The following is a 25,967-nucleotide window of genomic DNA, read 5'->3' as shown; positions in this document are numbered from 1 at the left end:
TCAGTTAGGGTATAGGAATACGAACCTACTACTTAATTCACTTCGACCCCAGTAGGCGGACTTCTGTTGCGGCCGTGCACAGGGTTGCCGGATCCAGGCGCAGTGCACATCCCTGCGAAGATGCGGAAGCCGTGGAGCGAGAAGCTCCGGATCGGGAGCCATGCACGCAGTCGCTCTCCGACGAAACACGGCCTGCCTCGCGGGCGTCGTTCCGGCCGCTTTTGTGGCAGGCGGCGACGGTAGTCTTCATTAGCGGGGGCTGTCGGCCGGCTAATCGATAGAGCCGACGCCAGACGCCGTTTCCCTCCCGGCTATATTTACGCTCGCCGCATCCAACAGGCTGCGGAGACAGTTTCTTTCCACCGTGCGCTTAGCCGGAGGATGCAGCGCAGGCGTTCCACTGCCGCCACCATTTTTCTCTCTCTCTCCGACGTAGGGTTAGCCAAAGCTCGCGGGAAGTCGTTAATTAAGTTAACGAGTTGCTCTGCGATAACTCCATGCGGGGACTTTCCGTGGAACAAACGGGACAACCACTATAAAGAATGTTGGCGTTGTTATAGTGATTTGAAGTAGCCAAAACCCCCGTCCACTTGAAGAATGGGAGAGATATTCAGGCAAATTTAGACTACAAGGGCCATTTTGACCGTTGAGCGGCCACTCTTAAGAATGTGGCACTTGTGGGTGTCTGGTAGCCGCTGCACAGATGACGTGCGGTACAGTCGAAGTGCGGTTAGCACCTGTTTTTGCTTTGATGAAAAAAAAGCGGTAAGGCATTTTTTTTTTTGCTGCAGACACTGATGCTAGGCTCTATAAATATTTTCTTACTCTTTCACCCGCAATTTTGCGCGCACACTCTCAGAGCGGACCTGAACAATCATTCAGATATCTAAGCTCACGTGCCTGACAATAGAGCTTGCCCATGTCTTTAAAAGCGCACAGCGTATACATGGACACGTCAGTAACGTCCATTTCAGGAAGTGTTTCGTTATTTGGGTAATTTTGGTTCTAATGGTTGGCCAAAGAGAATGATCACATGTTTTCAAAATTTTGACAAAGATTTCTTTTACTGACGGTATTAGCGACTGGGTAGATTAACTACGCGCATCTTTACGCTCGTCTTTAAACTGAGCTCAAATAAACCCCTCTCCGCTGGCGGCATCAGCAATATGTGATGGGCTGCACCGGTCACATTAATTGCACTTTGGCACCGCACAGCTTGCTTTGGGCGATCTAGCGACATTCAAAATTCAACGGTTTTTTTTTTCCAGCTCCACCAGTAGGGGTCCCAACTTATACGAAGGATCGGCCAATTCGAGAGTAAATATGGCAGTCAAAGGGGGTAATTATTATTGGCACCCACCCAAGCGCAGCCTTACGGCTGCAAAGGATACCTATACAGCTTCCACTGAAACTTCGTTAAGAAAAAATTTGCCTGGCATACGGGGTTCCATACCAGGACCACCGCCTCACCCGTGCACTCGCTCTACCAAGTGAGCTAACCGGGACGTCTAGCTCATGCTGCTGGTCATGTTGGGTTGACGTTAGCTTGAGTTGGGAACGTCAAGTGGCAGTTATGGGTTCATGCTAGTAATTCACCTGCTTGCTCCGCTTACTTCCATCAATGAGGTGCATTCTAATTGAGTAAAGCTTCAAACTGCATTCTTGAGAGCTACAGTCGAACCTCGTTATAACGAAATTATGGATATAACGAAGGAATGACGATTCCTTTTTAAAGTGCTGCCAACATGGGCTATAACGAAACTATGGCTATAACGAAATAAACTCCGGGCCCCTTCAACTTCATTATAACGAGGCTCAACTGTACATCTCGTCACACAAAGCGTTAGATGGCCATGGCGGCAAGGTTTTGTCGCAGATCGCCCTTGCTTGAAGTGCTAGTGGATCGCAGAAAATAACGCGCCAACACGCGCAACGAATAGTGCTTGGCAAATTTCCACACTTTGGCCTTCATGAATCCCGACGAACAGCAAGGATTAACGAAAACTATTAATACGAAATAACGCCGAAAAAGAATGGCGGCATTTCTCGAACTGTCTGTGCAATAATGTTTCGAAATCGAATTTTTTGTAATATTGAGATTATTTTCAGTTGCGGCATCAAACACTTCTGGGCCATGTACAGTGTACTCTTCGCAGATAGCCACATAGGTATAGAAATAAACTTTATCCCTATTATTCAGGTGAGCTTGGATTAAAAGAAATATGTAAAATGGGAAGCAAGAACCGATAGGCGGCAAAGACAGCTTCGATAGAACAGAGGAGTGCATTTACGTAATCGGTGTTGATGCGTTTCTGCAGCGATTGCGCCTAGTGTTTTTCTTGTGTAACGCATTTTAGTCGTTGTGAGTCAAGTGTACCCCTTCACCTAACTACAGTAATGCACTGCGGCAAAGCCAACTTTTCAAAAGGATTTGGTTTTATGTGGCGAAGCTTGTATTGCAGGCGTACAAGACAAAAATATTGCTGAAACCACACGTATCATTTTTTGTTTCTGCGGAAGTGATTGTGGAACGTTTTGCCACTATCGAATACCGCATGCAAGCGTCCTAACGAACGCTTTGTACGATGTAATACTTTTCTAAAGAGCTACCAATGCTTGACTTTACTTTTTTTTGTCTGAATAGACGTATATGTGGAAACTAAGATTAAGCCCGGCACTAAATCGTACGAACGTGGATTAAGAACTGTGCACAATTCGAAGCGTTCTGGCAACGCGAAAACTACCGAAACTACCTGTTCCTTTTATACAAGGTATTTTCCCGTACTTCACGCGCTATAACATACTGCCGATACAACAGTTAAGCTTAAGCTCTCACTGGAAACCCTACGCTAGCAGAGAATAAACAGTACGTAGTTTAAACAAAAATATCCTGTTAAGCAGACCCCATATAAACTAGGACATAATGTAATAGTTAAGTCCAAATCACGTGCAAAAAATGGTTTACAAGGATTAACATCGCCAATTTTAGAACTTCTGAACGAAAAGCACTATATACTGAGCCGCCTGCAGAATAGAGTCGCCTCAACACAATTTAAGACACAGGCAAAAGCAACATTTCTTCCAGAGTTTACCAGCTTATAAATTACTGTTTAATAAATCTTTTTTTATGTCAGTCTGGCGCACTGTGCTTCTACTTTATTTTCATTTAGCACAAGCCTCTGTTCTCCTGTAAAAATAATGTTTTAGGTGCAATATTTCCCCTCCCGGTATATTCCGCCTTTGCTTCTTTTGTCTTCTTTCGTGAAAGTTATACACTGCAAATAGACGTCGAGTGTTGCACCTATTTTTGTTTGTTTTACACGTTTCTTGTAACTTTCCTTGTACTGCCCTCTTTAACTCTGGCAAATGGTTGCCTGCAATTCATTAGAGCATCGCTAGCCGCTGGATTCGGGTCCAAGGGAATAAAAAGAAGGGAATAAAAAGAAATAAAGAAAGGAAGAAAGGAAGAAAGAAAGGAAGAAAGAAAGAAAGAAGGAAAGAAAGAAAAAAGAGGGAAGGAAAGAAAGAATTAAAGAAAGGAAGAAAGAAAGGAAGAAAGAAGGAAAGAAAGAAAGAAAGAAAGAAAGAAAGAAAGAAAGAAAGAAAGAAAGAAAGAAAGAAAGAAAGAAAGAAAGAAAGAAAGAAAGAAAGAAAGAAAGAAAGAAAGAAAGAAAGAAAGAAAGAAAGAAAGAAAGAAAGAAAGAAAGAAAGAAAGAAAGAAAGAAATCTCATTGTACGCCTCTGTAAGGATACGTGCCTTCGCCTGTTCTTTTCAGGTGAATAGCAAGGAGCGTTAAGTTCGGTATAAAACAGTGTGGTTTAATATTGCACACACGGCTTGTTTATACAAAACCCGTGTTATTTTGGATATCATGGTTGTGTGAGAAATTGGGTGCCAGGCCATTGCACCTTTCATACAATCAGCAATCATTGGTTACACTGGAATCAGCGGAAAGGGTGCTAAGGCATTTAATGTCTAGCGTTGAAGGCGGTGTTTAAGATGATATAGTATCGTTCATCAGATTCTATTTCCCACTGTAAAAACAAAGCTGGGCGATTGTTTTGAGGCTAGAAGATCTCCTCGTGTCCTTGCTTCACCTAAAGTCTGCATTCGTTCATGGGTTTTACTCGAGCGGAAAAACTGTTTTTGACTGCAAAAAAAAAACGAAATTATAATTTATCAAGCTTCGCTCTCTCTCCGCTTGTCGCATTTCCCTCTGTAGCGCACGGCAGTTATGCAGCTCAGGTGCTTCAGGTTTTGATGGCATATGCCGTGGCTAGCAACATCTTTTACTCCCGTTGTTATTTTATTAATAAATAGTCACTAACAACAACACGGCACTTAAGTGGTATTTTAGCTGACTATATTTCACCGTTTCGCAATAACTAATTCCTCAGGTGCGATCTCTTGGTCTTCTAATCCCGATTCTGTTTTCTCTTTAAATTGGTACCTTCCTGCTCTTATTGTCAATGCGTTTTTCTTGTATAATCGGGAGGGCCAGTCTGTAACTTGTTGGCTTTCTCCCGCGCAAGCTTATTATGCAGTGAAGCACGCTCTACAGGCAACCGTATTGACACCGATTGGGGATGTTGAGGGGACGACGATACGTTGCAATAAAAAAAACTAACAAAAGCTAAACAATTTTAAAACTGTGAGATACACCCGTGAAATTAGTTCTGGCTTAAATTCACAGTAATTAGGTCACCTGGAGTGATAGCAGCCCTGCTTAATAATCGACAATTGCGTCGTCTAGAAATACGCGGTTTGGTACTCTATTCCCCATAATCCTCCATCTGGATGTATTGCTGCTATGAAACGTGCTTAGAATTAAAGAAAGGTAGAAATATGTAAGTAGTGTGCACGAAAACGCCCAAAAAAATGTCGAGCACGTGACCGCTGCTTCTGTGTTTTCACCTTGCGCAGGAAAAAGCCGACTGGAGCAACTTTGTAACAAGGACAACCGTCTATTTTGTCTCCTTGTTCTCATTTCTTGGTTCATGTTTCGCGGTTTATAAAAAGCTTTTATGCCATTGCTAAAACTCTATGTGCCGAATTTCTGAAGCAGTTATCTTCCTTTTCCGACAGGCGTTTTTTTTCTGGTTTGCGGACAAGTAGAGCCTCTGCACCGAAATGAATAGGTAAGTAAAGTTGCTAAATAACCCTTTAACCCCGAAACATTTAGTCCTAAGCAACGTACCAAAATCACCAAATTCTTTTGGCGATTCCCGGCAAAAAATTCTGTTCGGCTTAAAACATGCGCTAAAGGCGCAAAACGTGCCTCATTGACGACTACCACTCTCTAGGGTTAAAAATGGCAAACAATGCAAAATTGTCGACCGTAATGAATCTTCGGTGGTCAATACCGGCCAGGACGAGGTGACTCGTCATTGGCGATATTGGTACAATCACTCATAACAAGTACCGCTCGGGGTTAGTGTTTTATGGGTTTATACACAGCTGTGACTAAAGTCATCTTAATTTCTTTACATTTTGCTTCCTCTTCTTTCGTCATGAAGGCCCGCCTGCTTCAGAAATTCGTCGCCGGTTCCAAGCTTGGCCTGTTCCGCTCAACGCGCAGCCAAGAAAAGATGTTTCCTGTGCTCAAGCGTCACCCGCCTTATACTCGTTCTCCTTGTCCAAACCAAGTCCAGCTTGACAGCCGCACCGTCTTTGCCAACGCCACCTCCAGCTGCGAACGACTATCGAACTTTGGTCTCCTCGGAATACTCGGTGACGCCTGTGAGCTCCAAATGCACGCCCGCCGGTTGTGCGTCGACCGACAACACGACCGCGTTAGCCGAAGGAGCGACGACATCTTACGCCATTACGACAACCCAGCTTGACGAGGTGACGGGAATTCACACAACAAAAGTTAGTACCTCTGCCCACGCCGAAGGCAGTGCGACTGCGGGGTTCGACCTAAGCGATAAATTTCTGGGTGCTTCCAGCTCAAACCCTAACAAGGAAGACAGGCCGGAAGTGCACCAGTCCAGAGTACCATTGAGCAAAGGGGCTGGAATGAACCTCGTGAAAACCACTGCGAGCATGATGCGGTCGCACACCGATCCTCCGACAACCGAAGCACCGGCCGCCGTTACTGAGAAGGTCCCGACTACGATGCAGACGCCGTCGTCCGAAGTGCCTAGGATGGCTAAGCCTCGCCGCAAACTGCGCAAGGGACAGCGGCGCAACAACAACGGTGGCGGAAACGGCGATCGCGTAAGGAACGCCTCCTCTTCTTCTTCGTCGTCGGCACGAGTCGAAGAGGAGGGCTTCCCGTGGGAACCCCTGGAACCCGTGGCTGCCATGCGGTACGCCTTCGGTCTCGCCTTCGCCGTGGTGGCCCTGATCGGACTGGTGGCGGCCGGCATGACGTTCGGCGGCGGCGCCCACGCGCGACCCCTGCTGGGCACCACGTGGGCAACAACGGTGACGGCTCTCGTGGTCACCTCGTCGGCGTCGCGCTCGGCGGCGCTCCTGCTGACACCCGGCGCCCCCTGGAAGCGGCTTCTGCAGACCACGGCGCCAGCCAGCCTCTTCCTGGCGCTGGCCTTCTTCTGGCTCGCCCTGTGCAGGTAAGCGCTGGTGTCGGCTTTAATTCCAGTTGGTTTGCTTGTTTGTTTATTCCGTTATCGACTGGCGTAATTTACGAATATTTGTATATTATAGTCCTGTTATAATGTCGTAACTATTTTGTGTAGTGTAAAGTTACCGTATGTGTCCCTCAGTATGATGTATAACACGGAGGATATGTCCGGAGCTCATTTTACGAAGCACCGAGGGCTCGATAATCATGATAAACATTTGTTCACTTAACTGCCACTCAGAAGGAAAGGCTTTTGTATGTACGAGTCACAAAGTACTCAACTGGAATAAGCGCGTAGTCTGGCTGATGATAATGGTGTAATAATGGAGCAGACACAAACCTCCTCCGACTTGTACGATCGCAGCCGGACGAGGGACTTGTTTCTCCTCGGTTGCCGGCATCCTTCGTAATCTAACCTTGGCGTAGTATGGCGTGACCGGAAACTTCACATTCACACCCATTCATCACCGACTGATCAAACCCAGTTCCTCCTCTAATCCAACGCCAGCCACAAACATCACTTCGCAGTGGGACTGATTTTACGCATCTGGGTTCATTTACCTGCCGTGATGTGGCGCCACTTATGTGGAGCGGTTTATAACACCAATTTATAACGCCGTTAAAGAAATATAAAGAAAAAAGGCGAGCATGGTTAACAACTGCCACCCCTCCGTTTCAATTAAAGGGGATGCTCCTATGTTCTATCCATCCATCCATCTGTTGCTTAAATTATAGCGCGGGCCCCTGTTATGGCTGGCAAGTCCTGCTCTGTAAAGAGCCCCTCCTGAAGAAGAAAAAAAAAGACTATTCTCCCATTTGCCGTGTTATGTAGCTTGTGACTGGGTGTTCTTTTCCTATCGCTCTCAATGGTGGAGCGTACGATAGGTTAGCAGGAGAGGACTCTTTTTTTTTCCGAAGCGATCTGATGTCGCTGGCATTAAAGTCGAGGTATCAGGAAACTCAGTCGTGCGGTCACCTGATCTCGGAAGATCTGGAAGGGGGCAGTAGAGTAAATCAGGCGCGCTACAGATATTGGTTCTCCTCCATTATTTTGAGGCGGGATGGAACCATACATCGCAATTCTGTGCTTTGAAACTGGTTTGACTACACAGCTCTGCGCAACTACGCCTTAGCATGTCACTCCTGCTCGTTTCTGTAAGGCCCACCCGCCCTCTGCGCGCAGGTCTTGTATGGTTCGGCCGGTGGTGGCCGGCGCGTGCTTCGTGGCACTGTGGGCGGTGCCCATGGCAGCCGAGAGCCAAGCCGGCGGGCTGTTGGACTCGCGCTCCTTGCTCATGGCTCGCTGCTCGTGGCTCTCCGCGGCCGGGCTGGGAATCGCCGCCGCCATGATGGCCTACCCGCTGGTGAGTGACGCTGCCCGCACTCCCGATTGCGCGTCCAGCAACTCAGGGTTGACGCTGAAATCGGTTTTACAGCCGACAGCCTGTTTATGGCGCGAAAGCGCGGAGTCTTAAAAGGAAACTGGGGACAATTTGAAGTTGGCCTCTGTCTATAGGTTGCCGTGTTCAAACGACAGAAAGGAGAAAATTTTCCCAGAAAACGTAGCTTTTATAACCTCGACGACTCCAAAAAATGAAATACAGGTGGCGCCACCACCGGCTGGTTTCGCAAGTAAAATGCGGTGGCATTTAGACAGCTCTTAAGCGCGGATCCCAGAGGCTAGGCTCAATACGACAGCCTGGATAGAAGGCGACTCTTTCGCCAATCGATGGGAGTGCAGTGGGATTGGTGGGAGTGCAATGCTTCGACTGTGCACCTACTTCTTTATTATTTTTTTTTTTGCATTGATCGCGCCGCAAGAGCGAGTTGGGCGACGAGTTGCGCAATGATTAAGCGCGTTGACCGGAGAGCTGCCGACTACGCAACAGTCGGTAACGTGTCGCGTTGTTCTTGCTTGCAGCTTCTCAAGGGGGCGCTGAAGGCGCAAGACGCCCAGCTGTGCTCAGCCCTGGCCAAGATGCAGGTGAGTGCGGTTGTTGAGTAAAGGCGTATAGCGTCACTCATGTTCTGTATACTACCAGATTGTTCTCTCAAACCCCAATGATGACAAGTGTGTGACACACTTCGCGTTCTGAGCGCAGCACTCTCGACGTTGTCCAGAGCATTCTAGAGGTACAGAGGTGGAACAACGTAGGCAGTCTTGCAGCAAGCGCAGGGTGCATGCTGGAAAAACTTGTAGCATCGTCATAAAATGAGCGTGAGCTGTTATGCTGGCTTTAATCAGGATGAATAAATGAAGCCTGGGAACACAGACTACACGTGTGTCACTGTGAGTGAGTAGACGCCAAGGAAGGAGAAATGTAGATGGTGGCTGCGTTAAATTGGTTTGAATTGTGCACAAATAAAACTGCCTTTTAAGGAAACTTCTGCTCGAGAAAGACATGGTTTACCGGATACCGCTAAGCCGCTCCTTTATCCCGAAGAGGGCTTATTTTGATAGATGATCAGGGCGACGATGAGATGCCGAATCACAGAGACAGTGCTCTCATGCGGGCGTACAGCCGTGCGGGCGAACAAACCACACAAGTATAAGTTCGTGCCCCGAACCAGAGAGCTGTCCAACTTCAATTCTCGATTTTTCAAAGCTGTCGCTACAACCTCCCTCCCGCTTAGCCTACTCACTGTCCATCGAGTGCGCGCAGGTGTCAAAACACCTACTCTTTAGACTATTGCCAACAGGTGCGGAAGTCTCGGCCTACCGTGCATTTCCACCGTGTTGTGCGCCAGGCACGCACAACAGTCCAGCGAGCAATAAATGGCGACGTTAGGAGCGTGCTTTTTGGAAAGGTCTATAAACATTTAAAGCGAAAGCACTACTTCACGCGAAGTCAATCTCAACCAAGAGTCTTTTTTGGCTTACCTGACCTTGAGGGTGCAGAAATAAAATATGTATAGCCGCGACTGCGTTTCCAAACCGCGGTGGCGCGAACAGATTAGCTTCGCTGGCCACTGCACGAGGGCACCGTGCCATCGCCGCAGCCGATCACTCATCGTGTTACGTTGTTGTTGTTGTCCACATACTATGGCACATGCCCACATAGGGGGATTGCAACACACTCTCGCGCTGTGCGTTGCACATAGTGATCTTCATCAACTTACATCTGCGGCGCGAACAGAGCAGAACATCTTAACCTTGATCAGTGCTTAACCTGTGTCTAATATCATCACACTTGGCGATGACCCGGCAAAGCAAAACCTTGAGCCAACCAGTCTAACCACACGCTTCCGCGCGTCAACTCGGTTTAACTACATTAAAACCCTACCACTCTTTTCTCGACACCCTGCGTAGGACGACGCGGCCGAGGTGCCGAGGCGTCTTCCTCGACCCCTGGTGCGTGACACTCTCAAGATCGTGATGGGAACCAACCTGCTGTGCCTGGTGCTGGGTTCCCTGCTGGCGCACGGGGCGCTCCATGGCGGCGCGGTGGACCACCCGCTCTGGCAGTGGTGGATCATGCAAGGGGTCGCGCTGCTCGCCGAACTGTGCGCCGACTTCCTACTGGGGTTGGCCGCGTCCCGTCCGGCCGCAGACTGCGTGGCGCCGACGGTGGCCACCGCCACACTTCTCGCGGTGCCCGTGAGTTTCCGTGCTGCTGCGTTGTGCAGGCACGAGCACAACCGTAACATTCGGCACATTTCTTCGAGACAGGAGGATAATTCCGGACTTCTTGGTCTCACTTGTTGCGAATAAGTGGCATAGTATTCATAACTTTCAATAAAGATCATCCGTAGTTAACCTTTGCTTTGAAATATGTCCCACTTTGGACGTTCCTAATGAACAGCTGGGCTACACTCCCGCTCTTGCTTCAAATTGGTGATACGCAGCCTAGCCATGCCAGCTCCAATATTTCGTGTTTATTTCAGTCAGTAGAACGAATGCCGAGATTAAATGGCAGTTGCGGATTTGAGTTACACAGCGCGATGTCTTTTTAATTTGAATCACAATTGTTTAAATGTATATAGAGTAGCCGTGTGTTATAACCGTCCCTGTTCGGCACATCTATTGCCTTTACTTGTTCGGCCCGAGTCTTTTCTGTGCTACGCCTCAGTGAAGCCGCGCTCCAGCCCTTATTCGCGCGCGGGGTGTCCGGGTGCAGGACTACGCAACGGATGCCTTCGGCAGGACAAGCGGCCACAGGTGCGGCGGCGGCGTCGGCTCCCGCGGCGACCCCGGCGAGTCGGCGGCGCTATGCGACTCCCAGTCGCCGGCCAAGACGGGTCTGCTGGGCCACGCGACGCTCCAGAGGACGGCGCTGCTGTTCCACGACCAGTGCGTCTCCAGCAGCGTCTCCACCTCCAGGTATACTTATAGAGTGTGTGCGTGCGGAGCGCCTGTTCGCGGTGTGAACGGCGCGAACGACCATATTGGAAAAAAAGGACGATTACAATGCTCCTTAAGGCGAAATTTGAGCGCAGCTTTGTAGGTGTTTTGATTTTGCGATATGTGGAGGTAAGGAATTTAAGGGATACGTGTATGTATGCTCAGTTACAAAGCAGTCTTTATCTTCTACGGACACTTTTCTTCAAGTAACGAACCTCTCCCGCTCTTTGAGTTTTATGAAGGTGGCTTTGTGGTCGGAGAAGTGTATTGATATATGTTCAACCTGCTGCATAAATGCGTGGTTCATAAGTAGGCGGTTTATACTCGGAAGAAAACGCTGTGAGTGGCGTGGCCGACGCGGAGAATCTATCGCGTGCAGCACGTTTCACAGCACCGCCAACTAACGGACCGTGGCGCGACTGCGAGGAGGCAGCGCGTGGGTGCGCGTACCGCCGAGACAAACCTCCACTCCCCTAGCCGCCATACGTCCGATTGTGCAGTGGTGATGCACGAAGGCGTGCATGGCGTGCGAGTTCCAGTGTCTTTATGGCGCGCACCCCTCTGGCGCCATCTATGAGCAAGCGGCGCCACTTTCGTTCGCTCGGCGCAGCCGGTCTTGAGGGGAGCGCGCTTGCTCTCCTCCCCTCCCCTTGCGCTCGGTTACGCCGACGGCGACGGCGAAGCTGTTCAAGCCACGAACGGGCGCATAAGAGCTGCACTCTAAAAATATGGGGTACGCTGTTGCTCCGTCTAGTCTGTTGGTGTGTACTGTGTCCAGTGGGCGCCGCGCAAGTTCAACGTAGCGCAAGCAATCAACGCAGATTACCAGGCCCCTACTTAATGACATGCGCTGCTTGTTGTCGGCTTCTTTCCGCTTTATTATTTAAGACTTAGCCCACTGTCATATTTAGGCGACCTGGCACTTAACCAGCCAGAGGCCCTCAGCGGTAGCTCAGCGGTTATGGCGCTCGGCTGATGATCCCGAGACGCGTGTGCAATCCTGGCAGCAGCGGCCGCGCTTCGACGGAGGCGAAATGCAGAAGACTCCCGAGGACTTTACGATGTCAGTGCACGTTAAATAACCCCGTGTGGTCTTCGTTCTTTTCCTCCCTCCTCCATCCCTTCCCTCACGGTGCAGTTCGGTGTCCACGGCGTAACACTGGGCCAGCTTTTTCACATTGTGTCTCAGCTTGTGAATGCTAGGTACGACTGCTACCTTCACTGCTGTCTGCACTGCGCCGGTGGAACACGTTGTACTTTTGCGGACATCTTTTTGAAAAACTCTTCCACGACTGAAATGAGGAGATGCTAGTGATATGCAGCACTCAGCAGCATAGGTGGGCATTTGACCTAAAAATCTGGACCTCACCTACACCTCAACAAGGATTTGCCGACCTCACTCAACCTCAACCTCATCAGTTGAGGTTGAGGTCTCCTTAGACGCCCTTACCTCACTTTTCTTGAGGCCACTGCTGCCCTCACTCAACCTCACCTCAACCTCAAATTGTGAGGTTGAGGTCGGCTGCTCGACCTCAGAAAACTAAAGAAAAACAAAACAAAAAGCGATTAAGACGTTTTTCAGTTAAAAACGATTCTGAGAATCCTGTGAGACAGAAAAGCTAAAATGATGATGGTATTATTTAATAAGGTGTGTACAGACGCTGTGCACGCTATAGGAGAAGCTTATAATCTGGGATGAACCCTCAGAGAGTATATGGCCTGCGGGCAGGGGTATAATTTCTCGTCATACCAGGCCCCCATCCACCCCATTTCAAGATCCATATAGATCCCACATTACTACACATGCGCGCATGACGCATTACAAAGAGTGCCCACAACCCGGTCCACGTTAATGACATTCGGATTGTCCAGCAGGTAAACGCGCCAGTTCTCATGTATATCATACTGCAAAGATCATGCAGTGACACATGTCTTTAATTCTCGAGATGATGGCGATGATGATGACGCTAACCATGTATTCTTATGAGCCCGGGGAAGTCTGATATACCGCTACCAAATTAAAAGTTGCCAGAATATTGATTAAATACTGTACATTACCCAGCAACCGAAGACAATTATTGTGCGGGAAGATATGAATACCTGCAGCTAATAATTAAGGATGATGATGTTGATGTTCCTGGGAGATCAAGACCCTCCCCCGTTTCCGCCACTTCCCTCCAGGTGGCGATAGTAAGGGTTTCGAAATCCTGGGAATTCTCCGATAACTCGGTCAACCCGCAGCAATTTGAAAGAAAGGGCTAGATTACGTCTTCGAACACTGTGCCAACTATAAAAAACACACGGGTCAAAAAAACTGGCCTAGAATGGGCAGCGTGACCCACGGCTCTCCGCTCAAATTTTCCCGCAGTGAAATCTTTTTCCGAACCACCCCTCTCCCCCAGCCCTCCAAAAAACTTGCCCGAAGAAAAAAAAACGGCCTAAGTACTCATACGCCTCAAAATAATTCTGGGTACCATTTCGTCAACCATTCTGAGACAAGCTGCTTTAAGTCAATCACTTGTTTCCCTTCAAAACTGAACTAATCAATGGTACACCAGCATCTTCGACGTTTTTTACCCGCGAGCACCGCGCGAGCATTCTGCGAAGCCGTTTAAGGTGAACGATGTGTCTCTGCAAAATAGTTAAAGGAAAGATAACGTGTAGTGTCTGGCCGTCAGCAAGGCAGGCCGCCAACCTACTAATCCCATACGAGGAAATAAAAAAGAGAGTGATTAGAAAAATACAAACAAAAAATGGCACACTAAAAACGGAAGCGAACAACAGTGTGCCCCATTAAACGTCATATTAGAAGGTTTGAAACAGCGACTCAGCAGCACAGAGCGAGCACGTAATGAGATCTCTTCACTCATCTTCACTAAAAAAGGAAAAGGAATCAGGTACCACATCACCATACATTCATTATAGTTTTGCATTTTTTCGCCGCTGCAACACCGCTATGCTGGTGCGTTCGCCTCGTCTTGTGGTGTTTCGGCATAATAAGCGAATTTTCGAGAAGGAGCAAGGAACCGGAGACCAAAAATAGGTTATTCGGACGGATATAAAAGTGAAATTATGTTTGCATTTGCTTGCATTACGGAACGGGAATATACAGAAGTAGTGGGAGATTCGAAAGGGGAAGTCACCGATCAAAAGCTTCGACGATGTTACACAGGTTTTCTGGCTTCGTGCTTTTTTAATCAAATCAGCAGGTGTCCTTGTTAGGAACCACCTGAATGACATTCTCACGCCTGTGCCGACTACTCCAGTTTCTATTAAGTCAGCTTGTAATGTACAGCAGAATCCCCTGTATTGGACTTCAAGGCAAGAACCATGACGTCAGCTAGTGCCGGCAACGAACATGAACACGAAGCAATCTTGTTTGGGGCCATCCGCGCTGCGACGAATTCATTGCGTGCTTGTTGGACCGAACTTATTTGTTTGCGGCAGCAAACAAAGCTACCGCGGGTCAATGTCAGTTACGTGCTTTGCGCGCTCCCGGGAGTTTGAGCCGACCGGCAGGCAGCCGGGTGCTACGCCAGCGGGGCAAGGGGGAGGGGGAGTGGCGTGCTGTGACAGTAACATTCCTTCCGGGAAGACCAGAGGGATGCGTCTTCCTGTAGGCTCGGATTGAACGGACATTACGGCGCAGCACCGGAAGCTAAGAGGAAACTGTGGCATCCGGTTGTCCAAATAGGCCGCTTCCGAAGCTGCAACTCAGCTTCGGAAGCGGCACTCGTCGGAGTAATACGCCTGTCACACGGGCACCGCAAAGGCCTTTGAGAATCAGGTCCTTATATCCAAAGGCGTAAGGAGTGCAGCTACACGGCACAAATGTTGTGCCTTTGCCGCTAAGGGCCTTGGAGGCGAAGGCGCCCGTCAGAGACCTTCAGAGCCCAAAGGCGCGGCCTTCGAGACCCGGCGATCGCAGTGCAACCCAACCTCAAAAAGTAAAAGCAATTAAAAAAATAGATACAGCCAACAATGCTTGAAAACATTCTTTAAAAATACGAAAGGTGCGTCTGGCTTTGCTTTTTATACGGGTGTTTATATTTTATGCCCAGATTTCTAGACACTGGAAGTGTTGCAGCAACACCGAGTGCCCCTGGTGGCCAAGACAATTCACAAAACCTGCTGCTGCTGATGAGAGCAGCTGTTGCAGTTCTTTTAAGGAAGCAGTTGGAATTAAAAAAATTGTCGGAGCTCAGCGAATGAACAGAATACACCACATCAATTTTAAAACACTCACTTCAGCCGCCTCGAGCACAGCAGCGGGTGCTAATCCTGAACGACAGTTTCACCTTTGGGCTGCACCGTGTAGCTGTGTCGCTGCTCCTTTAAGCTTTCGCTCCATTGGTGAAAAATGGTGCCTTTGCTGGAAAGGCCTTGGAGGAATGCCGTGTGACAGGAGTATAAGACGGGGCGACTACAAAAATTCTCGACCTCAAAATTTCATCTCACTGAATGACGGCCTCACTCAACCTCAAACTCACACGTGAGGTTGAGATCTCATTTGCTCGAAACCTCATGAGGTTGCCCACCTCCGCTCAGGTTTCACCGAATTCGAATGGGCAGAGTTGAAAGGCACAGCCTTTTCCGATTTTAAAATCCATTCAGTCGCTCTTTAAGGACGTGGCACAACGTGACAAGAACAAGCATGACAAGCAAATCCGTGAATAGCTTGTACACCTGCGAACATAGAAGAGACAGGAGTGCAGAGTTCAGGATGTGGCAGCTTCGAGTAAAGAATTCCTTCCTGCTTTGTTGAAGATAGATCATGGTTCGTGTTTTGGATCAAGTGCTACACGTGAAGTTCGCCGCACAGTGCACCAACTTCCTCCGGCTGAGGCCTCACTGAAGAGTGAGTCAGGGCAAAGCATACAAAATCCAGTACATTTCAGGTTGCGCTCAAGCACCCACAAACCCTCTTCCCGTGGCTTCTGGGCTGCGCAACTAAGTTGCGACGCATTATGCACCCAACTTGCCACATGGCTTGCATTCTGTCCGGTTCACCGCAGTGCACTGCTTGCTGCACGCAGGTTCTGCTCTGCGGCCGGCGGCAGCCGCGACGCGACGAGCAGCGACGAAGACGACGACTCGCACCGGGCGCTGGCTGGTTCCACAGCCCCGGGCACGGTGGAGGGCTCGCCCTGGTCCCAGGCGCACAGCAGCGCCTCTTTCCGGCGGCTGGGCAGCAGCACGTGCAGCTCGGAGAGCGCCGCGCACAGCTTCGACCTGGCCTGGGGAGGAGGAGGCGGCGGTCCTCTGCGGCCTCCGCAGACCCTGCGCCTGGACCTGAGCCACCGGGGGACCACTGGGGGCTGCGGGACGGACGCCAGCCAGGACGTGACACCGGATTCGGCCGTCTACGTGGACCTGTCTCCAGAGCTGCGACGAAGCGAGGGCCACTCTCTGGACAAGCTGCAGAACAAGAATTGTCCCTGCTGCGCGGCTCGTCGGCCCTGGCGCCGGGCTGCCCTGCAGCGGTACGCCCTGAGCGCGTCCCGGTTCTCGCTCAGCGGTTACGAACCGCTGAGGCGCGAGGACTGCCGCTGCTGCGTCGCCGCCGACCACGCGATGGACCCTTTCCGCCAGATGAAGTCGTCGTGCGGGGCCTCCAAGGAGGACTGGCACAGGAATCTCCAGTCGCTTCCGCCACCGACGTCTTCGGCGTTCTGAAGGCGAGGACCGCTTGTCGACGCTTGCCTGCGCTGTGAAGAACAGAGACTGCAGAAGGCCCGGTAGGCTGGTTGTTTGAAGAGCAAGCAACTCCTAAGCGTCGGAACTTTGTTGCTGAATAAAGCTGGCTGTGCGGGCACGGGTCACCAGCATCTCTTGCTCACCATGTGGAAGCTACGTACGATTGAAGTGAGAATACTGCACCATCATTTTGACTCACGCCAATACTCCGGACTCAATTGAGTCCATGAACAAGACGACGACGCAGAAGCCTTCCGTCAAGCTTTAAGCGCACATCTACAGCTTTTCAAGCAAGTGACACTCAGCTGCTCTGCTTGTGCCTTGAGCAAAGTCAGCGCCTGCCATCGGACCTCCATCTGTTCGCAAGGCTCCTGATGAAAGAAGTGATGACCGCAACGCCCATTTCATATTTTCGTCATCTGTCTGTGCTGTGTCGACCATGTGCACATGAGCGCCGCTTAACCTGGTGCTGAACCACTGAAGCATGACAACGTAAAGGCATGCAAAGACTGCGGGTCATGCTGACTGGCCATCCACATTTCGTTTCGTGAAGCAAGTGACCTGGTGCTGACATTCCGAGCATGGTTCCACGAACTTGTGTTCTGCTCTGTGCATTGCCAGTAACAACAAGACGGTTAGATAACCAGAGCAGAACACTCTGATGTCCATTCGAAGGCGACTCTTGCGCTTTTGAGGCTGCTGGAAATGCTCCACTCGTTCACGTCCACAGACATATCAAAGCTTCAGATCCGCCTGACTCGTAGGTCATGGCGACAGACGCGTCCAAGGCAGGTCGCATCAGCGAAGAACAAGACAAGAAAATCGACTCGCGAGAGTGTTCCTGGTACTCTTGTTTCCTCTGGAGACATGCCCTGGTACTGGTTTCTTCCTTAATGTGTTATTCAGGCAGCTTACTCATCTCCAGGGTGGGACGCAGTTTGCCATTCATTATGGTGGTCGTGTTGTGGGGGTTCTCGGAAGAACTTTATAGTCTCTGTGCGCTTGATGGTGTGGCTCCCTGTCTTTGTGTAAGAGGCGCCCAGGAGGAAAGCCTCCCGTCTCAGCTCGCCACGCTCAACATGCCTGCGGTATCAACCACCCCAGCAAACTATTACGTTCAGTTCAGTGCAGAGGAGACACGCGAATCACTGGAAGGTCTCCTCGGCTACCACTCTTCGGCTCAAGAACGGGTTGCCCTCAGTTCTTTGATGCGGGCGATTCGCGTACGATCTCAGCAGGTGTAAGCAAGCAAAGCAAAAGCTACGCCCAAACTTGTCGATCAGGTCACCTTGAACTCATTACTGATCCGAAAATTTCTTCATTTTCGTTGTTGTTGTTTATTTTTGTTGCACTTTTATTGACGAGACGCTTGCGGGCCAATCAGTGATATGGTATGCTTCCTCTGTACGGGTGTGCGAATTTTCGCAACATTGGAATAGCGAAGTAAATGTCCTATTCGATTCGGTGAACGAATTAAACAGTGCGTGTTTAAAATTATTCAAAGCAAATCGAATCCGTTCGCAAGTTTTCGAATGTTTCGAATAATTGGCACTAATTTTGAATAGGGCAAGCCGTAGCTTTTTATATTTTTTTACGACTGTTACAAAAATAGGGCCCACTGCGCGGCCGCACAACATGTCCGCGATCTGGCTGTATGGGGTGGAGGAAGGTTAGGCGCCGCGACTCGCTCCATTCGTGTGGCGGCGTTCATAATGTTCTTATACGTATGGCCTTCAAGACTGGGCGCCGCGACGGCTTTCTCTAGGTTTCGCAAACCCTGCCTTCATGCGCGATATGGTGGGTCGCGGCTTTAACTCTCGTTCCTTTCATCAACAGGGATTTGGTGGTAGCTTGTTCGGTATCCTGAGTAGAAAAAGTCAAATTTCAGATGCGTATGACATGACGGCCACAGAGTTAAAACCCAGACTGTGTTGGGCGTAGTTGGGATTGGGTGCTCCCTAGTGGAGATCAGTGTTGCGGGTTTCGACAGCTGCACCTTTAGTTCCATGAGTTCCAGCGCCGCCACTTTAGTGCTTCGCTGTGTGGCTGTATCGCACGAATGTTCGTTTTGTGTGAATATTCGCACAAGCAGCGAATAACCGCATAAATATTAGATTCGTACTTGATTCGGCTTCGGAAAAGTACTATTGGCATGCCCCTCTCATTTGCTGCAACACCCGACGAATAATGAATACTATATCGCCAGTTACAACGGTTAGTTTCGGTTTCACATGAGACACGGTCGTCTTGCGAGCCTCCGGCGCGCCATCTACACGCACCGGCGTAACCATGAGCACGCTCGTGCATCACAACATCACGCACCGCCGAACGCCACGCAAGCTCGCTGACTTGCTACTGTCTTCGAGGGACAACTTCGTTTCGTCACGATGACGTTCCTGTCTCCGTGTGCTACCCTCTTGAATTCGTCACGCGCGTGGTACTTGGCAGTGAACTGAAGCACGTTCTAGACATTGTTCGGCGATTATTAACGGAAAGCATCTATGGTCACGCGGAAGAGGAACCGTGCAGATGTCCCAACTTTAAAGCTGCGTGTCAGTATTCAACGCAACGTAGTTTGCACCTCGCAGTTTGCGCCCAATATAAACATCACGATGTGCGTAATACAAACACAGATAAAAGACCACGGTGTAAACATATGCCCTCTAGGGCCTCATTAAGGACGAGGAAGCGGCGCCGCGACCTCGAAAAAGCAAAAAATGCAGCCTTGAGTGGCATGCGATGCCGTTCCGCGTGACTGCCTGCGAAGCGTCGAAGCGTGCGCTGGAAGGTTGACAGTGGGGAGGGTAGCAAAGGTTGTGTGTGTGTGTGTGGGGGGGGGGGGGTGCAAGTAGTGTTCTGTACATCGCGTTTAGAGCCGCTGTCTTCGAGGTGTACGATGGACTGAACAATCAGACGTGGCGTCTACTGCTGAAAGTGTGAATAAAAATAAACGTGTTCAGGAAGTAACCCTCTAATTCATTCTAACAGATTAAACCGTGTCCTGCAGGAGAGCAGTGTTCGAAGAAGTTGCACGAAACACGACAAGCGGGAAGGAACAACGGAAACACGAGGCGTACTTCGAACTGCATTGTCTGTGATTTTTGCTTTGTGTAGCAGTTTCGAAAAAGAGTGTTTGACGGCGTAAATGTTTTCATCTCTGTGCAATACAGTTACGTTTCTGCAGAGCAGAAAGCTCTGGGCTTCGTATATTTTCTCCGAGGCCGCACATTTTGCGGCGCCAAACTCGACAATTCTGGACAAAAGCATGTTTGAACGAGAAAGAGTTTATGAGCGCAGTTTCTTTTTATATATTGTACGATTTCACTATAACAATAAATATATCCACACATCTCCCGTCGGCAGGCTTGCAAGGCTCGAAGAAAAACTTGACCCGCTCCTATATGAACCTGAAGAAGGCTTACAGTGTAAATAAATAAATAAATAAATAAATAAATAAATAAATAAATAAATAAATAAAATGTAAGGCGTTGGTTTATTCAAAGGAGCTGGGAGGATGGGAGTAGCAGCGAGAACAGTCCGAAGGCAACTAGGTCGGGCACAGACACTCGTAGCGATCGCAATACGGCTGACCCGCAGGGCCATCTTCTTCGTTGTCACGAGTTATCAGCTTTATCTGTCATCTTCTTCTTTACAATCGCCCCGGGGAAAAGAGGAGCCATCCTGGCGACTTACGGCGACTGTAAGATGGCGGGGTTGCAGTAAGGCTTGAGACGCTGGATGTGAACTGTCTCGCGGTCGCGGCGGCGGAGATCGGGAGACGGCGTGAGGGGTTCGACGACGTAATTAACAGGAGATCTGCGCTCCACGACGCGGTAGGGGCTGTGATTCTTGGCGAGAAATTTCTAGGAGAGTCCAGAAGTACTTGAGGGTATCCAGAGCCACAAAAGCCTCCCAGGAGAGAAGTGCGATGGGGTGTGAGCGCTGTCGTAGCAGAATTTCTGGCGATACTGGGTGTCAGTCGTGAGTGACCGGGCGATTTGGCGACAATCTTCTGCGTGTTGCGCGGCTTCGGAAACGGGGGTGTATTCGGAGGCGTCAGGTTTGTAAGACAGAATGGTCTCTGTTGCAGCAGACGGATGAGGGCCGTAAAGAAGAAAGAAGGGAGAGAAGCCAGTAGTGGGCTGCTGAACGGTGTTGTAGGCAAAAGTCACATAAGGAAGGACGAGATCCCAATTGGAGTGGTTGTATGCGACATACAGAGAGAGCATGTCCCCGAGGGTGCGGTTAAATCGTTCGGTAAGGCCGTTGGTCTGCGGATGATAGGCGGAGGTGGTTCGATGTATTATGTTGCACTGGCGGAGCAGGGCTTTCACGACATCGAACAAAAAGGCGCGTCCGCGGTCGCTAAGCAGTTCACGAGGTGCACCGTGACGAAGGGTGGAAACGTTGCAAAAGGAAGGAGGCAACGTCGGTCGCTGTGGCAGACGGAAGGGCGGCGGTTTCGGCATACGTCGTGAGATGATCAACCGCAACGAAAGCCCAACGGTAGCCGGCCGCAGTGTACGGAAGCGGGCCGTAGAAATCAATGCCGATCCGGTCGAAAGGGCGTGGTGGGCAAGGGAGTGGCTGCAACTCTCCAGCAGAACGATGAGGAGATGCCTTGCGACGTTGACAGGCGAGACAGGAGCGTACGTATGCATACCGCGCCAGTAATAGCGCAGCCGGATGCGGGTGAATGTCTTGAAAACTCCCGCGTGATCGGATTGTGGGTCAGCGTGGAAATAGGCGCATATGTGCGTGCGCAAGTAGCGAGAAATAAGGAGTAACCACTTGCAGCCGTCGGAGCTGTAGTTCCGGCGATAGAGGAGAATATCGCGAATCACAGAGTGGGAAGCATGGCGGCGGAGAGCACGTGATGGAGGAACAGCCGTGGGATTGGAGAGAAAGTCGAGAAGAGAAGCGATCCAGGGGTCGCTACGTTGCGCTGAGGGCATGTCGCTTATGTGAATCGACGACGGGGAGGCGTCATAGGTGGAAAGGCTGGCGATCTCGGCTGGAAGTGGGCAGCGGGACAGGGCATCAGCGTCTTGATGCTTGCGGCCGGAACGATAGACCACGCGGATGTCATATTCTTGCAGACGACCCCGCACCTCCACCAAATGTAAGCCGGGGGGTTTATTTAAAAGAGCTGGGAGGAAGGGAGCAGCGGCGAGAACAGTCCGAGGGCAACCAGGTCGGGCGCAGACACTCGTGGCGATAGCAATACGGCTGACGCGCAGGGGCATCTCCTTCGTTGTCTCGAGTCATCTGCTTTGTCTGGGTCATCTTCTTCTTTACAAAATAAATACATATTTGTTATTGACGTTTTTTCTCTCCTCAAAAGCGTTCCCCATTGGTTCTTTATGGCAGTCTTAACTGTTCGATGCGAGCGATGGAGACTACAAAAGAAAGATTTTGCTATATATTGGGAGATTAGACCATTACCTTCAATATTTCTATATCAGTACCTTAAAGTTTTTAATATTCGAAGTTTTTCTGCAAGAATGTTGGACATGACAAGAAACGTTTCGTCTCTGTAGTACAGCACAGTGAATTTTGAGTTCGGCTCTGCGTCGCGTTTAACAGCTTTCATTTCCTTCATAAAGCTCACACACACATAAAGAACCGCATACGACGTCGTCGGTGCCCTTATCGACCACTGAGCACCGCAGACGCTTCGTGTTGGTGCACTTGGCCTCACCGCTTTACTCTAACGAGTTTCTCGTGAAAATACCTAAGCATGTCTGAAGAAATCGGCCCCGCCGCGGTGGCTCAGTGGTTAGGGCGCTCGGCTACTGATCCGGAGTTCCCGGGTTCGAACCCGACCGCGGCGGCTGCGTTTTTATGGAGGAAAAACGCTAAGGCGCCCGTGTGCTGTGCGATGTCAGTGCACGTTAAAGATCCCCAGGTGGTCGAAATCATTCCGGAGACCTCCACTACGGCACCTCTCTCTTCCTTTCTTCTTTCACTCCCTCCTTTATCCCTTCCCTTACGGCGCGGTTCAGGTGTCCAAAAATATATGAGACAGATACTGCGCCATTTCCTTTCCCCCAAAAACCAATTATTATTATTATTATTACTGAAGAAATCGAGCAAAACTGCCTGTTCCTATTGGAATAAGCGCCACCCCTTTTCTCCAGAACTGGAACATCCGGGCTTTCATGATGACGCCACTGGTGACGCTGCAGGTCACGTCGTGAGCGGAGGAATTAGGAACCAAAATGGCATTTTTCTGGGCCAGTTGGTACGAATCCATGATTTAATAATAATAATAATAATTGGTTTTGGGGGAAAGGAAATGGCGCAGTATCTGTCTCATATATCGTTGGACACCTGAACCGCGCCGTAAGGGAAGGGATAAAGGAGGGAGTGAAAGCAGAAAGGAAGGAAGAGGTGCCGTAGTGGAGGGCTCCGGAATAATTTCGACCACCTGGGGATCTTTAACGTGCACTGACATCGCACAGCACACGGGCGCCTTAGCGTTTTTCCTCCATGATTTGGGCCAGCATGAAATTTGGGACACAAATGAAGAGAGACCCGTGGAACACGGAACACACTGCGAACCTGACGCTTGACAGCGGCCACACAGAGAGGGAAACTGTGGCACCGACTAATGAGACGCGTGTCCCCCACTGAACACCGCCGGATGCGATTTGATGGAGATCGCTTAAGGCGTAACCTACTAAAAAATACATCCTAACGAAGTCTGAACAAAATATATGATCTTAGATAGCCGATTATTTGGCACGTTCGGCATCGTCATTTTCAATGCAGAGTGACCAAACATGACACGACAAAAACACTTTCGGACCTTTTTGTCCTGAGCGGCCGAAACGGAACCGATTACCTTCAAATCACGTTTATAACCTTCGTAGGGAAGCCCGACCGCGGCGGCAGCGTTTTTATGGAGGGAAAACGGTAAGGCGCCCGTGTGCTGTGCGATGTCAGTGCACGTTAAGGATCCCCAGGTGGCCGAAATTATCCCGGAGCCCTCCACTACGGCACCTCTTTCTTCCTTTCTTCTTTCACTTCCACTTTATTCCTTCCCTTACGGTGCGGTTCAGGTCTCCACCGAGACGTGAGACAGATACTGCGCCTTTTCCTTTCCCCCAAAACCAATTTTCAGTTTATTATTACACCCCGCCGCGGGGTCTCAGTGGTTAGGGCGCTCGACTACTGATCCGGAGTTCCCGGGCTCGAAACCGACCGCGGCGGCTGCATTTTTATGGGGGAAAAACAGTAAGGCACCCGTGTGCTGTGCGATGTCAGTGCACGTTAAAGATCCCCAGGTGGCCGAAATTATCCCGAAGCCCTCCACTACGGCACCTCTTTCCTTCTTTCTTCTTTCACTCCCTCCTTTATCCCTTCCCTTACTGCGCGGTTCAGGTGTCCAACGATATATGAGACAGATACTGCGCAATTTCCTTCCCCCAAAACCAATTATTATTATTATTATTTATTATTACACCCCGCCGGGGTGTCTCAGTGGTTAGGGCGCTTGACTATTGATCCGGAGTTCCCGGGTTCGAACCCGACCGCGGCGGCTGCGTTTTTATGGAGGAAAAACGCTAAGGCGCCCGTGTGCTGTGCGATGTCAGTGCACGTTAAAGATCCCCAGGTGGCCGAAATTATTCCGGAGCCCTCCACTACGGCACCTCTTTCTTCCTTTCTCCTTTCACTCCCTCCTTTATCCCTTCCCTTACGGCGCGGTTCAGGTGTCCAACGATATATGAGACAGATACTGCGCCATTTCCTTTCCCCAAAAAAACCAATGATTATGTCCGCCGAGATGTGAGATAGATTCTGCGCCATTTCCTTTCCCCAAAAACCAATTATTAAAGGGACACTGAGGAGAAATTGAAGTTGGCTTGTATCGATAGAATAGCAGCTCCTGATTACAAAAACGCCACTTTTACTGAAAACAAAGCTGTTGTAATGTAGAAAATAGCAAGAACCAAAATACAGGTGTCGCCGCCACAGGCCAATCTCGCAAGTACAAGCGTGATGGCTTCCTAGGACAAGAGGCGCCACCTTTACGGAATTTTCCTTACTTCATGGGAGCCACAAATCTATGAGGCTGGCAAAGAAAGGTTGCGCACCGCACCGCTAGCCGTCAGAAATCACGGAGTCTGCGCTTACGTCATGTATCACGTCACTCCGTTCTGAGACGTCATAAGAGTTTCCGTGGCGTCATAAGAGTTCCCTTAGTTTGAATCAGAGCGGCGGGAGAAAATTTTTCATCTTCGAATCCAAATTTCTTTGAAATAAATGCATCTTTCGCGCCCGGACAAGCGGCAACAAAGCCATGAAATGCCGAACTATCAGATTTTGCTAGCAAAAAAAATGATAGAGTTCTCCTCAGTGTCCCTTTAAGTATTATCGTGGCTAGCTGAGCCGCTGTACCCGGGTTCGAACCCGACCGCGGCGGCAGCGTTTCGATGGAGGCGAAACTCAAAAGGCGCCCGTGAGCTGTGCGATGTCAGTGCACGTTAAAGATCCCGAGGTGGTCGAAATTATTCCAGGGACGACCGCTACTGTACCTCTTTCTCTCTGTATACTAATACATTGCTGTGCCCGGCAGCCCTCAAACATTTGGACCATTCTTTCTCGGGTAGCTGTTCGCACTGTGCGGAGGTCTTCGGACCATAGGTGGGCAACCTCATGAGGTTTCGACCTCATGGGATCGACCTCAACGTCAAAATGACCTCAACCTCACGTCGTGACGTGAGGTTGAGGTGAGGTCGGCGACGGCTCGAAATTTTGTGAGGTCAATAGATCAGACCTCAACCTCACGCGTGAGTTTGAAGTTGAGTGAGGTCGTCATTCAGTGAGGTCGAAAATTTGAGGTCGAGACTTTTTGCAGTTGCCACGCCTTACTCCGACGAGTGCCGCTTCCGAAGCGGCGTTGCAGCGCATCAACGCAGTATTCATGCAATGAGGTTGGTGTTCGCTTTCCCTTGTTTGGACAGCCGGATGCCAAAGTTCCCTCTTAGCTTTCGGTGCTGCGCTGTAATGTCTGCTCAGTGCGGGTGGTGGTGGTGAAAACATTTATTCAGAACGAACAGGAGGTGTTTGGATCAGCCCGTAAGGGACCGATCCTTACAAACACTAGGTGGAGGTCCCTAGTTTGGGACCCCAGTGGCGGTAGCCGCCGCCCGGGCGCGCCCGACTAAGGCTTGTTGGGCCTGTAAGTCGTGGCAGCCGAGCAGGGTCGCCTCCCAGTCCTCCCGGATTGGGTTGGGGATGGAGGGAATGGCCGGGTTGGAGGGGCAGGCCCACACCATGTGATAGGTGTCCGAAGACACCGCGCTACAGTGCGGGCAGTTACCGCTAATGAAGGG

General features: G+C 50.0%; 1 protein-coding gene across 1 annotated transcript in view; it reads left to right on the top strand.

Moving 5' to 3' along the window:
* LOC144106778 (uncharacterized) overlaps window positions 1–20,053 on the top strand; it is a 28,294-nt gene extending 8,241 nt beyond the window's left edge. The window contains exons 2-8 of the mRNA XM_077639713.1: window positions 5,087–5,139; window positions 5,518–6,576; window positions 7,771–7,951; window positions 8,509–8,571; window positions 9,898–10,185; window positions 10,706–10,908; window positions 15,966–20,053. Coding sequence (XP_077495839.1) covers window positions 5,132–5,139; window positions 5,518–6,576; window positions 7,771–7,951; window positions 8,509–8,571; window positions 9,898–10,185; window positions 10,706–10,908; window positions 15,966–16,605 — 2,442 coding nt within the window. The 5' untranslated portion in view covers window positions 5,087–5,131 and the 3' untranslated portion in view covers window positions 16,606–20,053. The remainder of the gene's footprint in view (window positions 1–5,086; window positions 5,140–5,517; window positions 6,577–7,770; window positions 7,952–8,508; window positions 8,572–9,897; window positions 10,186–10,705; window positions 10,909–15,965) is intronic.
* The last annotated feature ends 5,914 nt before the right edge of the window (window positions 20,054–25,967 follow it).

Source organism: Amblyomma americanum, chromosome 10 (assembly GCF_052857255.1).
Source record: "Amblyomma americanum isolate KBUSLIRL-KWMA chromosome 10, ASM5285725v1, whole genome shotgun sequence".
NCBI lineage: Eukaryota > Metazoa > Arthropoda > Arachnida > Ixodida > Ixodidae > Amblyomma > Amblyomma americanum.
The sequence above is the reverse complement of the archived record's forward strand: the minus strand, read 5'-3'. Positions and strand labels throughout refer to the sequence as shown.